The 14,495-nt window shown below is 40.3% G+C and overlaps 1 protein-coding gene across 1 annotated transcript; it reads left to right on the top strand.

The window, feature by feature from the left end:
* The first annotated feature begins 1,279 nt into the window (after positions 1–1,279).
* LOC109221562 (auxin-responsive protein SAUR50-like) lies at positions 1,280–2,327 on the top strand. Its single transcript, XM_019386038.1, has one exon. The coding sequence runs from the start codon at positions 1,419–1,421 to the stop codon at positions 1,737–1,739; it is 321 nt and encodes a 106-aa protein (XP_019241583.1). The 5' UTR covers positions 1,280–1,418; the 3' UTR covers positions 1,740–2,327.
* The last annotated feature ends 12,168 nt before the right edge of the window (positions 2,328–14,495 follow it).

The raw sequence follows: 14,495 nt of genomic DNA, 5'->3' as shown, positions 1-14,495 counted from the left end.
GCACTAAGCTCGCGTTATGCGCGGGGTTCGGGGAAGGGTCAGACCACTTGGGTGTATTGTACGCACCTTTGCCCTGCATTTATGTAAGAGACTGTTTTCACGGTTCGTACCCGTCACCTCCTGCTCACATGGCAACAACTTTACCAGTTACGTCAAAGTTCTCCTTCTATATGGCTATTGAAACCGGATGAAAAAAATGAAAGGATGAATGACAGGAGCCACAGAAGTAGATATGAGGCAAAAAGTGAACCTCTATTTATTAGGAAAAGAAAAATTGAGCAGAAGGTGAGACAGAATGATGGAAATGGAAACAAATACCATTAAAGTCTGGATGTTGAAACTTGCAACCATCCAATTTGGCAGTGAAAGACATGTCTCTGGACATCATAAATAATTAAATATCGTTTACCAAATACACCACAGCACAAACTGAACATTAGACCAGAACAGAATTCAAATTCAATGTTCCAAAACCTATACTTAAAAAAAAAAACAAGAAACTTAGAATGACAAAGAGAAAAGGGGCCGCTTTGCCATAAGGAGGGCCAGCATACAAAATGTAAACCTAATGGGTTTTTGCCCCCACCTTGTCCTTTCTCTATTACACATACATCAACATATCTTGTGTTTTCTGTCTTGTGCAGAAACAGAAACAGGTTATCGTTAGGATTTTAATAAAAGATAAGTACATAGTATTATTGTATACCTTACTCTTCTGTAACGATAACTACAAACTTAAAATATACATGATCTTAAATTCTATGTACTGACAGTGTATAAATATTTTTGCACTATCAGGTTAAGTTTGATCTAGGATAACGTAAAAACATGTAACTCTTCATAGCAAGCCTGATACGATAACAGGAAAATATCGTATAACAATAATCTATTATAATAAGTTAAACTGCACTAATAACATAAAAAATCTTTAACCTTTGAGTAACTGGTAAAGTTGCTGTCATATATCCAGGAGGTAACAGGTTCGAGCCGTGAAACAACCTCTTGCAGGGTAAGGTTGCATACAATAAACCCTTGTGACCTGGCCCTTCTTCGGACCTCATTATGAGCTTAGTGCACCGGGTTGCCCTTTTATCGGTGTGTATATATATCTTAAAACAAATATACATATATGTATTATAGTATATATTTCCACCTGTTGTTATAGAGCTAATAAATCTGCCTGTGTATAATGCTCCCCACCCCACTTCAAAATTAAAATTAAAACAAAAAAGTCATAGTTAGGGTCTTCTTCCTTCATAAATACCTGAACATCCCTCTGTCATTACACAACTCACTTTCTAATTTTTAGCATTTCTTTCTCTCAAAAGAAAGAAGTGTTTTCTTTTTCTTCTTCCCAAAACTCTCAACTTTCTTTCATTTACATTCTCAAACTTTCAAAAAAGAAAATACAAATTAAAATGGCCATCAGAAAATCAAACAAGTTGTCACAAGCTGCAATTCTAAAGCAAATCTTGAAAAGGTGTTCGAGTTTGGGAAAGAAAAATGGTTACGACGACGAAAATGACCTTCCCATTGATGTGCCCAAAGGTCATTTTGCTGTCTACGTAGGAGAGAACCGAAAACGATATATTATACCAATTTCTTTCTTAACTCACCCTCAGTTTCAGTCCCTTCTCCGTTGTGCCGAAGAGGAGTTTGGGTTCAATCACGATATGGGCATTACTATTCCTTGTGAAGAAGTCGTTTTCCGATCATTAACTAATTCCATGCTGCAGTGAAGGAGAATTGTTGAAGAGGAGCTTGGCGTAACTGGTAAAGTTGCTGCCATGTGACCAGAGATCACGGGTTCGAGCCATAGAAATAGCCTCTTGCAGAAATACATGATAAGGCTGCATTTGGCTTTTTCTCGGATCTCGCACATAATTGAAACTTAGTGCAACCACGTTGCCCTTTTAACATAAGAGAAATGTTGAAAAGTGATTACTAGTATTAATTGAAAAGGTTTTCAGTGAAGAGAGATGGGCTCAACATGAGGCAATACACTAGCAAATACTTAGTGTATAGCTTCTTTTTTTTCGACATCTTTCTTCACTGTATTATTATTATTATTATTATTATTATTATTATTATTATTATTACTATTATTTTTTCTTTATCTTTAACGTCGACCTAAGAAGCACATGAAATTGTTTGTTTTTATGGGTTAGATTTGTAAAAAAGAAAAGCTTGGGAATTTTTCCTTGCAGAGGTGTTTGGTTATAACACCCTGTGAGAGAAGTTAATGTGCCTCCTTCATTCATTTCCTAAGGTTATTTCTGATTTGATGTTAAATTATACTTCCTTCGTCTCAAATTATTTATTGTGTATTTTTATTTTACGTGCCTATTAAGAAAATCTTAATTAGGAGAAATTTTTGACTATTTTACCCTTATTTCTATCGTAAGATATAATTTTTCTTTATTGAATATTTACTCTATTTATGTACTATTTTTATCTTCAAGAACAATTAGTAAAATGAGAATAAAATAATATGACTTATACTTCTAAAATGACAAATAATTCGAAATAACTATTTTAAAAAATCACGAATAATTTGAGACATATATATAGGGAGTATAAAGATGATGTATATTAAAGTTCTCTCTTGATTTGCTAATAACTTATGATTTCATCAACGGCAAGAGAGGACCTTAAGAAAGTCAATATTGGGTCTCACCACCCATCAAGCTAAAGCGTAAAAATGTTGACTATTCCTCTCAATTCGCCATCTTTTCTCACGTTAAATTCAATGTTTGAACATTGTGCTCATTAATTCATTGCATGTCTTTTTGGGTAGCGCGCGAAATTGCTCTCACATAAGTATATAGCAAATCCAATATACTGGCGTCCTAAACATATGTAAGAATCTTAAAGAAGTCATGAAATTGTGATTTACCAAATTAATTAACGCTAAAAAAAGGTGCATGAGCATTAATTAAAGCTATTCTCTCCACCATTTGAAAAATAGTACAAAGTAAAAATTATGATATGATTAATTTTTCCTTGCTAATATTATCTTTTGTTTAACAAAAGCTATTCTATTTTCATTCCATGTCAAAATAATACCAAAAACCCCAACAAATTGCCACATTTGCTTTACATTAGTTGCTTCTCAAACTGAATATCCGAATAGACCTTCAAATCACTTAATGAGGAGGACGTGACTCGTGAGTGTCATTTTTAAAAATATGAGTGAGGCCTTTGGTCATGTCTCACACAGCAAAGCAGAAACACACTAATGAAATGTCAATGTTGCTGTTTGTTCCGCCCCTTTCCAATTTATATATAGTAGAAAATTACTGAAAAAAAGAACAAAACATCTAAAATAAAAACAAAGCAAAAGAAAACTCTTTTCTACTTCAATACTATTTACTATTATTATTGAAGGCAGTGATCGAAAACTGATACTGCATTTTGCCTGCTTGTTAATTATAAAGTTAACTAATAACCGATGCTCGTTAACTTCAAGAAATAAAATAAATAAATTTTGGACACTAAACCTCTTTAACCCGCTTAATCTATAGGTCAAGCTTGCTTAGGCTGACTACATCACACCCCCTGGAGCAGTGGCGGATCTAGAGGGCAACATGCGGGTTTTCGGGAACCCAATAGCTTTTGCACAGTCCTTGTAATGTATTAAAAATTAATTAAATATCTACAAATATTTGTTTTTACCCTTAAAAATTAGATAACAATTAAACTTATAATTTGGTTTAATATCAATTGATAAATGTGAAGATTAGTGATAGAAATTAACAATAAAGTAAAGCAAACCAATGTTGAGACGAAATTCAACCCTCGAGTTAGAATGCCCTCGAGCTGATTGATACCAGAACAAGTAAAAATAAGGCAAGCTATTGAACAAGAGAGTATAAGCTAAAAAGAGTGTTATATTGTTTTGATCTGCCAGAATGTAAGTCCCTTACAAATGATTGGAACCCCTCTTTATATAGTAGAGGAATCATAATTATGGTATAACTTTAATTACAGAAGGAAATCCCATGATTAGCTAATTAACCGTCCTAGATTTGATTCGTTCCAAGATTTTCGCCATGATCTTCGACCAGTCACGGATATCTCGCCTTTCTATTAGTATGCTGTCTTTGATCTTGCTCGATGTATGTCTCATTTCGTCTCAATCACAACCGGCCTCGATCTTGAAAGGTACCTCGAATCTCGAACTCGGTACCTTGTCCTCGTGCCTTAGTCTGATCTATTACGGGCTCGATCTTCGATCCTTCACACTAGTCTCGGTAAATCAGTAAAATCGGGTGGGCCCAGTTTTAACTGTATACAAATAGTCCCCTCGTTTTTTGGAGTGTAATGACAAGAAACGAATTGAGCCTTCGATTCTCGACCTGTCAAGATGTCATTCCCGTAACGTAAGGCAGATGTGACCGAAACGTCCCATCGGTGTAGTTTTCCAGGCATTTAATGCGTGCCAGTTGATGGTCGGCCACTAGTGGTTTCGAACCGTCGCCGTGAAACCCATAAATATGCCATTTTATCATTGATTCAAACTTTACCTTCAATTTCTTCTAATCTCCAAAGTTTTTTTTACATCTTTTAAGTTTTTCCGTTATGAAAAATCTTTAGGTTTTGTTATCAACCCTCTCTCAAAACACCAAGTCTTATTTTCTTCTTCTTTCTTCAAACCCAAACCCAAAATGGCGAAAACGTCAAAAATTGTGACGCAGAAAGAAACCGCCTCTTCATCAAAGTCCGCCGGCACTGCCGCGGAGGAACATCCTCTTTCGGACTTCGTTCCGACGAAGTGTGCCAGTGCTGCTGATTTCAAGGTGGAGAACACACCATCGACACCGGGCCGATGTGAACCCATATCGAGGTATATATGTGTACGAATTACCGGACGCCTCCTCGAGAAGGTGAAAGAGGAGTGCAACTGGGTAGGCAGGGACGACGTCATGGTGCCCAGCCCCGAAGAATCCATCACTACTTACAAGGAGGGGTATCTGACTGTCTACACCTACCCCTTCACAATAAGTCCATTGGACCGTATCATCGTTGCCTTTTGTAAGAGGTACGATGTCACTCTAGGCCAAATCCACTCATCATTTTGGAGGATCGTGCTCCTCCTCCGATTCTTTGTTAGTAAGATCGAGGGGCATCCTTTTACCCTCGATCACCTCATACGCCTCTACGACCCTCAGCTTTATCGGGGAGGCATGATCAAACTTTACCGCCGAGCCACCAAACCCCCATTTTCAAGCATAGGCGAGGCTCGAGACCGAGGTTGGATGGGCAGGTTTGTTCGAATAAAGACTTCGGATCTAATTCCCGCCGAAGATATGCCGTTCCCTGAAAGGTGGAACATGGAACGTAAGCATTGCTTGGCCTTTCGTGTATCTATTATTGCCGTTCAGCTTTCTTGTTTTCCCCTCATCTAAGTTCTTGTGTTGTAGCCAAGGCCGTTATGCCGGAAGTGATCCCCGACCTGAGGCAATGGGTCGAGGGATTGGTGTCGCAAAAAACTTATTCCGAGCGTGCTTGGATGGAGTTGTCAAGGGTCCGATGGGAGGCTCGAAACCATGGTAATATTTTTTCCTTGGCAAGGTTTCCATTCAGACTTTGTTATTTGTACTTACTCTTCTTTTCCACATTGTACGCCTCGGGAAGGACGTGCCAATGAGGTCCCCCCTGCTGAAAAAAGGCTCTCCTTCCCCAGTCTGCCCCAAAGCAGGGCAAAGAGAAGAAAAGGAAAGAGGCTCCGAGTTCCTCAAGCCCGGAGAAGAAAAGGCCGGCCAGGAGACCCCGTAAGCCTAAGGGGGATGTTATCCATATCTCTAGAGCCCGTCCACCAACTATCGGATGAGACCGACAATGAGGATGAAGAATAAAATTCCGGATTGGTGCCTCGTGTGCGGTCTGGCATCGAGGTTCAAAGAACTACTAGACAGGCGGGAGCCGAAGCTGATTTGCCCCGGTCTGATGAGCCCGAGCCAACAGGAGTTGAAGATGCCTCACCTCGAGATGGGGAGGCCATCGAGGAGGTGGTTGAGGCTGGGGTAGAAACCGAACTCGAGGCTCCCCGAAACAAAGATGATGCCTCTACATACCCACTTGGGGAAATAGTGATCGGGGACTCCTCCTCATTCCCTCCAGTTTTGGATTCGATGATACGTTACGCTCAGGCTGCAAAAACTTATCACGGAGAGGGGGGCCCACGGAGGGGAAGATTTTTTCCGTGGCTATTTCACTGATGTGGAAGATATCACCGGTTTGGGTGATTTGGACATACCAAGGAAGAGCTCGAATGAGGCTTCCTCGAGCTATACAATGACTAACCAATTCCCAGCTCCTAGCGTTGACCCCGATCGAAAGCGTCCTCTTATCATCTTGATCCTGAAAGATACACAAGTTTTATCTGCCCCCATAGGGGTGGCAAGTTACCTTCGATGCTTGGTCACTGAGGAGGATCCAGCCAAAATGAATGGAGTGGATGTTTCCTGCTTGTTCAACGAGGCCCAGCATGCTCTGAATCGGGTAAGTTAAAGGACCATTGTCATTTCTTGACTTTTGACTTGTGGATATCTCTAATATTTCTTCCTTTCTTGCAGGCTCCGGTGTTGCACCACGAGGCCTTTCTTCGAGCCCGAGAGGAACGCAAGGTCGAGGTCCAGGATCTCACTGAGAAGTGCAACACTTACAAGATTCTCAGTGAGAAGCTTCAGGTGGACCTGGTGGAGGCTTGAAACGTGCATGAAGAGTTGGCCGAGCAGGTATTCTGAATTCTTCATGATAGTGAGGACGAGTTGGAGATAACGACTAACAATTCCATTTTGCAGGATCGATAGAGGCTCAAACAGATCAAGGGCTTCCAAGGGCAAATAAACGAAGTGCGAGCTGAAGCCGATCGGTTCAAGGGATGTATGGACATCCTGGCTGCACAAAAGGAGACCGTTCAAGAAGAGCTGGATTCTGCCAAGTCACAACTTCGATATGCAAGGAACAATGCCTTGGTCCAGGCGAAGAAGGTCGAGGAGCTCGAATACAATTTAGCCAATCTGGCCAAGGAGCTCGAGGTTGCCAGATCCGAAGTGGCCGCTGCCAATATTAAGGCTCAGGCTACTGCGGATCAATACAGAGTTGATGCTGAAGCCACCCTCGAGCAGGCCAGGGGGATGGTTGATCATTCGACGTGGTAGGCTCGAAGGGAGGTTCTTGAGGGGATCCTTGCTCAAAGTGTCGACATATATGCTGAACTTGAGATCGCCAAGGCCGAGGAAGCAAAGGCTCGGAAGTTAGCGTTTCCCGATGAGGATTTTGAGGATGAGGGCGGATCCGACAGAGATGACTCATTGGGCGAAGAGCTGGCCCCGAAGAAGACTAGGCCTTTAGGATTGGTAGTGTTTCTTTTTAAGGCTGTTTTGGCCTTTGTAAGGAGTTTTTGATCGGGCCATATGGCCCTTGTAAGAAAAACTTTGATATATAAAAATTTTCCTTTCCTTTCTGAATCTGTCATTTTTTTTGTTTTGTCTTTGTTTTATTGATGCCTTACAAGGTTGCATTCATAGGTTCGAGGTCTAGGCGATTTTTGACCCAAACCGAACTAGTGTCGAGTTAGTACTTGCTCGAACTCGAAGTAGGATAACCCTTAGGTTTTTATTGAGTGAGGATGATTCGTCGAACTCAAAGCAAAAGATTTCCCTTAGGCTTTTGTATTAGGCCGATGTGGCCTTTGTAGAACGATCGTCTATACATAATGCTTTCTACCCCTTTTGGCTTAAAAAGTTAATCACATAAAAATTTGTTATGCCTTAGCATGAGATAAATTTGTATTCATATTCCGTTGTTTTCGAGGGATGATGATATCGTAACCCTTTATTTCGTAATGCCTTAGTATGAAACATATAAAATGGTTCGTGAGTTCGAACAATTCGGCACCCCTTAGGGTTTTCGAGGGTTGATGTGATCGAAACTCTTTGTAATTTTGCCGAGGGTAGCCTTTTTTAAACCGGTTTATGAAAATATTCGAAGGCCTGTTTTATTACGTAATTCGGATGCCTTCGAACCGTATTAGTTTGGCCCTAGCCTTTAGCTTGGGATTTGCCTCTTGGGATTGTTTCCCTGTTACACTCCGAACTTATTGTCAGTCCCTGAGTGGGGCAGCCGTGGCCTATAAAATCGAGGATTGCATTTTTAAGATCTTACGATCTCGAGGTCCTAGTAATTCGATCATGTTAATTTTTCGGACGGCAGTCCCCGAGTGCGAGGTTAGTTGTTCGAAATTTTAGTTGTGATCGACCCTTGATCTAGTTTCCACAATAGATCATAAGTACAAAATTGCAAAGTAAAAGTTTCTAAGGCATGAAATATTAGGCAAGGAAAAAATACTTCTCTTAACAGATGATTATACATGCGTACATGTTCGATGTTAGGGATCGAATAATCTACATGGTCACGGTTCGTTCGACCGTTTGGCCCTTGCAAGATTTGCCTATCGAGACCCTATTGACACGAAGTACTTTCCTTACAACGTTTGAGGGTGATGCCCCCCAGTATTCGAGGTTGATTGTAAAGAAGCTTCGGATACTGTTGAATTTCTCTAAGTTAGCTTGAACAATGGTTGCCCCATTAAAAACCTCGCTAGAAAATCCCATTTGGGACAAAAACCGGTCCAAGGAAAAAAGTGTGCAGCGCATGCTTTCAGACCTAAGGACTTTGTGTTGAAGAACCCCTCGATGTCTTCGATCGAACACTTGCAATTGGTTAACAAAAAATATAAATGAAAATGGAGGAGGTCGTACCTTAGCAGTAATATCATTTGAGGAGTGATACATTCCAATTGTTTGGTAATTGATCGCCGTTCGTCATGCCAAGTTTGTAAGATCCTTTCCCGACGATATCGAGGACTTGATATGGTCCCTCCCAGTTTGGGCCAAGTTATCTTTCAATCGGGTTTCGAGTGTTGAGGGTGACTTTTCTCAGAACAAAATCCCCGATTTTAAAGTGTCGAAGGTTGGATCTTTGGTTATAATACCTTTCGATTCGCTGTTTCTGTGCGGCCATTCGAACGAGGGCGGCTTCCCGTCTTTCATCTAGTAATTCAAGACTTGTATTCATAGCCTTGTGATTTGACTCTTCCGTTGCATGCTGAAACCTGAGGCTAGGTTCTCCGACTTCGACTGGGATCAGAGCTTCCGCTGCGTAGACTAAAGAGAATGGAGTTGCCCTCGTACTGGATTTTGATGTTGTACAGTACGCCCAAAGGACCTCGGCAATATTTCTCTCCATTTTCCTTTAGCGTCGGTCAACCTTTTCTTTAGATTTTGAATGATGGTCTTGTTTGTCGATTCGACTTGTCCGTTCCCACTAGGATGATATGGCGTTGATAAGATCCTTATAATCTTGTGGTTTTCGAGGAATTTTGTCACTTTGCTGCCGACGAATTGCTTCCCATTATCGCATATGATCTCGGCAGGCATCCCGAATCGACATATAATGTGGTCCCAAATGAAGTCTATTACTTCTTTTTCTCTAACTTTTTCGAAGGCATATGCTTCAACCCACTTAGAAAAATAGTCAGTCATAAACAAAATGAATTGAGCTTTACCTGGGGCTGATGGGAGGGGGACGACGATGTCCATTCCCCATTTCATGAACGGCCATGGGGATAAGACTGAATGGAGTTGCTCTCCAGGTTGGTGAATCATCGTCGCATACCTTTGCATTTGTCGCATTTTCGAACAAACTCTTTTGTATCTTTTTCCATATCGGCCCAATAGTATCCTGCTCTGATGACTTTGTGAACCAATGACTCGGCACCAGAATGATTTTTGCAAGTGCCCTCGTGAATTTCCCGTAGAACGTAGTCGGTGTCTCCTAGTCCCAAACATATCGCCAACGGTCCATCGAACATTCTCCTATACAGCGTTCCATCCTCGGCCAATATAAACCGTGCGGCGTTCGTGCGTGGAGTCCTCGATTCCTTAGGATCCGATAGAAGCTTCCCGTTCTTTAGGTATTTGATATACTTATTCCTCCAATCCCAGGTTAGATTGGTGGAGTTTATTTCGGCGTGTACTTCTTTGATTACTGACCTCGAAAGTTGTATGACATTTCCCGAGCTAAGTTCGTCGTCTTCGATCGATGAACCTAAATTTGCAAGGGCATCGGTCTCGCTATTTTATTCTCGAGGTACGTGCTGTAGGGTCCATTCTTTAAATCGATATAGAGACACCTGTAGTTTGTCCAAGTACCTCTGCATTCGATCTTCTCGTACCTCGAAAGTCCTGTTGACTTGATTTACCACAAGTTGGGAGTCACACTTAGTGTTGATGACCTCCGCTCCCAAGCTCCTAGCTAGCACGATACCTGCAATCATGGCCTCATACTCAGCCTCATTGTTAGTTAATATTGAAGTTTTGATAGACTGTCTAATTATATTACCTGTGGGCGGCTTCAAAACGATGCCTAGACCGGATCCCTTCACGTTCGAAGCGTTGTCTGTGAAAAGGGTCCACACCCCTATGATGTACTTGATTTTAATAATAGTTCCTTTTCGACCTCGTGTACGAGGGCTGGCATGAAGTTGGCCACGAAGTCTGCCAAGATTTGAGACTTGATGGCCGTTCGGGGTTCATACTCGATATCGTACCCGCTGATCTCGATGACCCATTTGACCAATCGACCCGAGAGTTCAGGCTTGTGAAAAATGTTGCGAAGGGGATGGAGGTTACAACACAAATTGAGTGATATTGAAAGTACAGTTTTAATTTCCTTGAGGCGCTTATCAGAGCAAGCACTATTTTTCTAAGTATGGGTATCAGGTTTCGGCCTCTCCTAGAGTTTGAATAACATAATAAATAGGGAATTACGTACCTTGCTCTTCTTGAACTAAGACCCCACTTACCGCTTTCTCCGAGACCGCTAAATATAAGAGAGCTGCTCGTTCGCTTTCGGGGTGTGAAGCAATGGCGGGATCGACAGGTATCGCTTCAGTTCCTCCAAGGCTTGTTGACATTCCGGGGTCCATGCGAAATTGCTCTTCTTCTCGGGCAATAAGAAGAAACGGTGGCTCCTATTTGAGGACCTCGAAATAAATCGACCTAGGGCGGCTATGCGCCCTGTTAACCTTTGTACAACCTTGACATTATCAACGACTGTGATGTCTTCAATTGCCTTGATTTTATCGGGGTTGATCTCGATCCCCCGATTTGATACCATAAAGCCGAGGAACTTTCCTGATCCGACTCCGAATGCACAGTTCTCCGGGTTGAGCTTCATGCTATACTTTCTTAGTATGTCGAAGGTCTCCTGCAAATGTTTTAAATGGTCCTCTGCTCACAGGGACTTAACTAACATATCGTCAATATAAACCTCCATTGATTTACCTATTTGTTCTTCGAACATTCGATTTACTAGGCGTTGATAAGTAGCACCAGCATTTTTTAGTCCAAACGGCATTACGTTATAACAATAGGTGGCGTATTTGGTGACGAACGAAGTCTTTTCCTGATCCTCCAGGATCAGTATTTGATTGTACCTGGAGTAGGCATCGAGAAAACTAAGGATCTCGTGGCCAGCTGTGGCATCGATCATGCGATCGATATTCGGCAAAGGAATGGAATCTTTAGGGCATGCCTTGTTTAAATCCTTATAGTTGTCACACCTCCTTTTTACACACCTATCCCGAATGATAAATGTATAAGGGAGTTTTTCCATTTAAAGTGACATTATTCGAAATGGGATCATTTATTTATTTTTAGAGTCGCCACTTGGGATAGGATTGGCTTTTGGTGTCCCAAGTCACCGATTTAATTTAAATCCCAAATCGAGGAAAATTTCGACTCCCCAATTGGAGTCTGCGAACCAGAAATTCTGTGTAAGGAATTTTGTTGACCCGAGGGAAGGTGTTAGGCACCCCCGGATCCCGTGGTTCTAGCACGGTCGCTTAAATTATTATAAATGGCTAAAATCTGGTTTTTATACATATTTAAACCTATAGTGCAATTTTAAGATTATTTACCGCTTTTAGTTTATTTTGTTTTTTACGAAAGTGAACGCCGTTTAAGAGCGTGTTTTTGGATCACGTCACATGAAATGCACCCGGATCCTCAACACCTCTTATTCAACGTTTTGGGATTTGGATTTGGGTTGCATGAAATGCGCACCCGAGTTTAGGAAGGTAAGATTATTAAAGAACGCACTTAAAGTGACTAACGTGTGATTAACTTTGCGGGAGGTCATGAAAATTCGCTAAATGGCACGTCCCGAAATTCTAAGCATTTTTAATTAAGCATTTAATGAGGGCCCCGCAATTTATGCATTTTGTTTGGCGAGGCTCATTTAAAGGCCAACCTAAAGCAAACTATGATTTTTCTATTTATTTTGTCTCTAAAAGGGCCTAATTAATTTGCATTTATAAATTCGGGCCTCAAGTTCAAGTCCGAATTCAAACAAAAGGAGGACCCTCTTAATTTGAACCCGCTACCTAACTCGAAAACCTAAATTTATATTGCAAATTAATACCCCATATCCCTAATGTAATTCTTAAAGGAGTTTTCAACTTCTAACAATTTTTGGGCCTAAAAATTGGCCCAGACATGAAGCAGTTCAGTCGCATAAGCTGGGTAGTTCATTTTCAGGGAATCGTCCAATTGGGGCTCAAATGAGCCCAGTCCAAATGATACGGGCAGCCCCAGATGGGTCTGGGCAGGCGCTGGGCCTATTCGTGGCCCACGCAGTCATAAGCCCAAAATTGAAACCACTGTTAATAAAGAAGTGCAATTTCCAGGCAATTATTTCCCTTTTCGTATTTAGATATTAATCTGTGTATCTACATATCTCCTAATACTTCATTTGAGAATTAGCAGGCTAATCAAAGCTGGGCTAAAATTTAACTGGACATATAACATTAGGCATAAATGACAAATAGCGTGACCTCAGATTTAAACTTGTAAATTTCAAATTCAGGTACATAAGCCTATGACACTCTCTCTAATCACGATTCCGATTGCAAACAAAGCTTACACTTGAGTTATTTATGCATCTCTTTTGACTTCTATATTATAGTTGACAAAATCTAGTCTATGCAAGCTTGTATTTACACTTTGAGTTACAAAACACTGTATTGAATACAAACCTAGTCTATGCTAAGGGATCTATGCTAACCAAATCCAAAATGTCCTTATTTAAACAGTCCCATACAAATAATCCAAGCATATAATGAGCTAATTTTTAACACAATAACCATAGCTTCACAATTCTACTAATCCTTAGTCGAATACACATGGAGGAACAAATACATTGCTAAATCTAGCTAAGCACAACATGAAACTAAATGAGGAGAATAGATTGACAAATGTTTCACTTCAATTCCAATGCTTGGAGGCTACAGAGGGAATGTACCTGGAATTGGAACAAAGTGAAAAAGGAAGATTGAGGTCAGCTATGCAACAACAGTATACAGCAGCACGATCAGCAGTAAAACAGCTCACACAAGGCTGATTTTCAACCCAAATCAAGCCACAACGCCCAGGGATGGAAGATAGAAGAATACAGCAACAAAAATGACACAAAAGCCACTGATTTTCACTCGAACTTAGTTGAAATTGAGCCAGGAATACCCAGATTACTTCAGCACTTCAATGTTTACCCAAGGATGAAAATTAAAGTCTAGAACTCAAAATCAACCTGAAGGGATCAATTGAAACAATGTTTTAGGAGTTTTCTACTGTATTTTTGTTTGTTTTTTTTTTGGTATTTTTCTTTGGAAGGAATGAAGATCTACAGAAATTTTAACTATAGAATTCAGGTTTTTGAATTTCTTAGAATTTGAAATTCAGATTTTGAAGATCAGATCTGCAGGGATCATTTTTTTTTTGGGTGGAAATTAAGAGCTGGAAGTTTTTTTTTTTTTTAGGGAATTTTCAGGGGTCTAAACTTCTCCAAAACTTGCTAAACAAGGCAATGTGTGTGCCTTTTATAGGCAAAATCTAAGGCTTTCTTCAGATTTTAGTTTTTCTCTTTAGTCCCTCTTCTTTTAGCTTTTAGTCCCTCATTTTAAAACTTGTTACCCAAGTAACAACACCTATTTTATTGGAAACTATACTAAAGTCTATTCTAGAAGGTCCTATACCCATTACAATTCCTATACTATCCCTTCCCTACTTTTAAAATTACTATTCCTAATAGAACTACCCTTTTCTATGCCTAAATTACCCTTTTATTTATTCTGAAATTACTAGCCTCCATTAACTACACTAAACTTTCTAATTGACCCTGGTTCAAATAACTATTTCTGCAAATTAACCAACCACCAATCCAATTGTGAATCCTAAATTCAAATGACTACTGCTTTTGGATTAACAACTACTAATAACACATCAGAGTAAAACAGTGCCCACAGAGTATTGATTAAAACTGTAGCAAGCAATCGACACACACACAGTTAATAGAACAAATTATTCATGAAGCATGGAGAAGATTTAAACAACTAAGAACCTAAACTAACCCTAAGCATGATTAATCCT

This window comes from Nicotiana attenuata, unplaced genomic scaffold, assembly GCF_001879085.1.
Source record: "Nicotiana attenuata strain UT unplaced genomic scaffold, NIATTr2, whole genome shotgun sequence".
NCBI lineage: Eukaryota > Viridiplantae > Streptophyta > Magnoliopsida > Solanales > Solanaceae > Nicotiana > Nicotiana attenuata.
This window is presented reverse-complemented; position numbering and strand designations above follow the sequence as displayed.

Excerpts from the sequence above, each read along its gene's own strand:
- LOC109221562 (XM_019386038.1), top strand. The coding sequence starts at position 1,419 with ATGGCCATCAGAAAATCAAACAAGTTGTCACAAGCTGCAATTCTAAAG.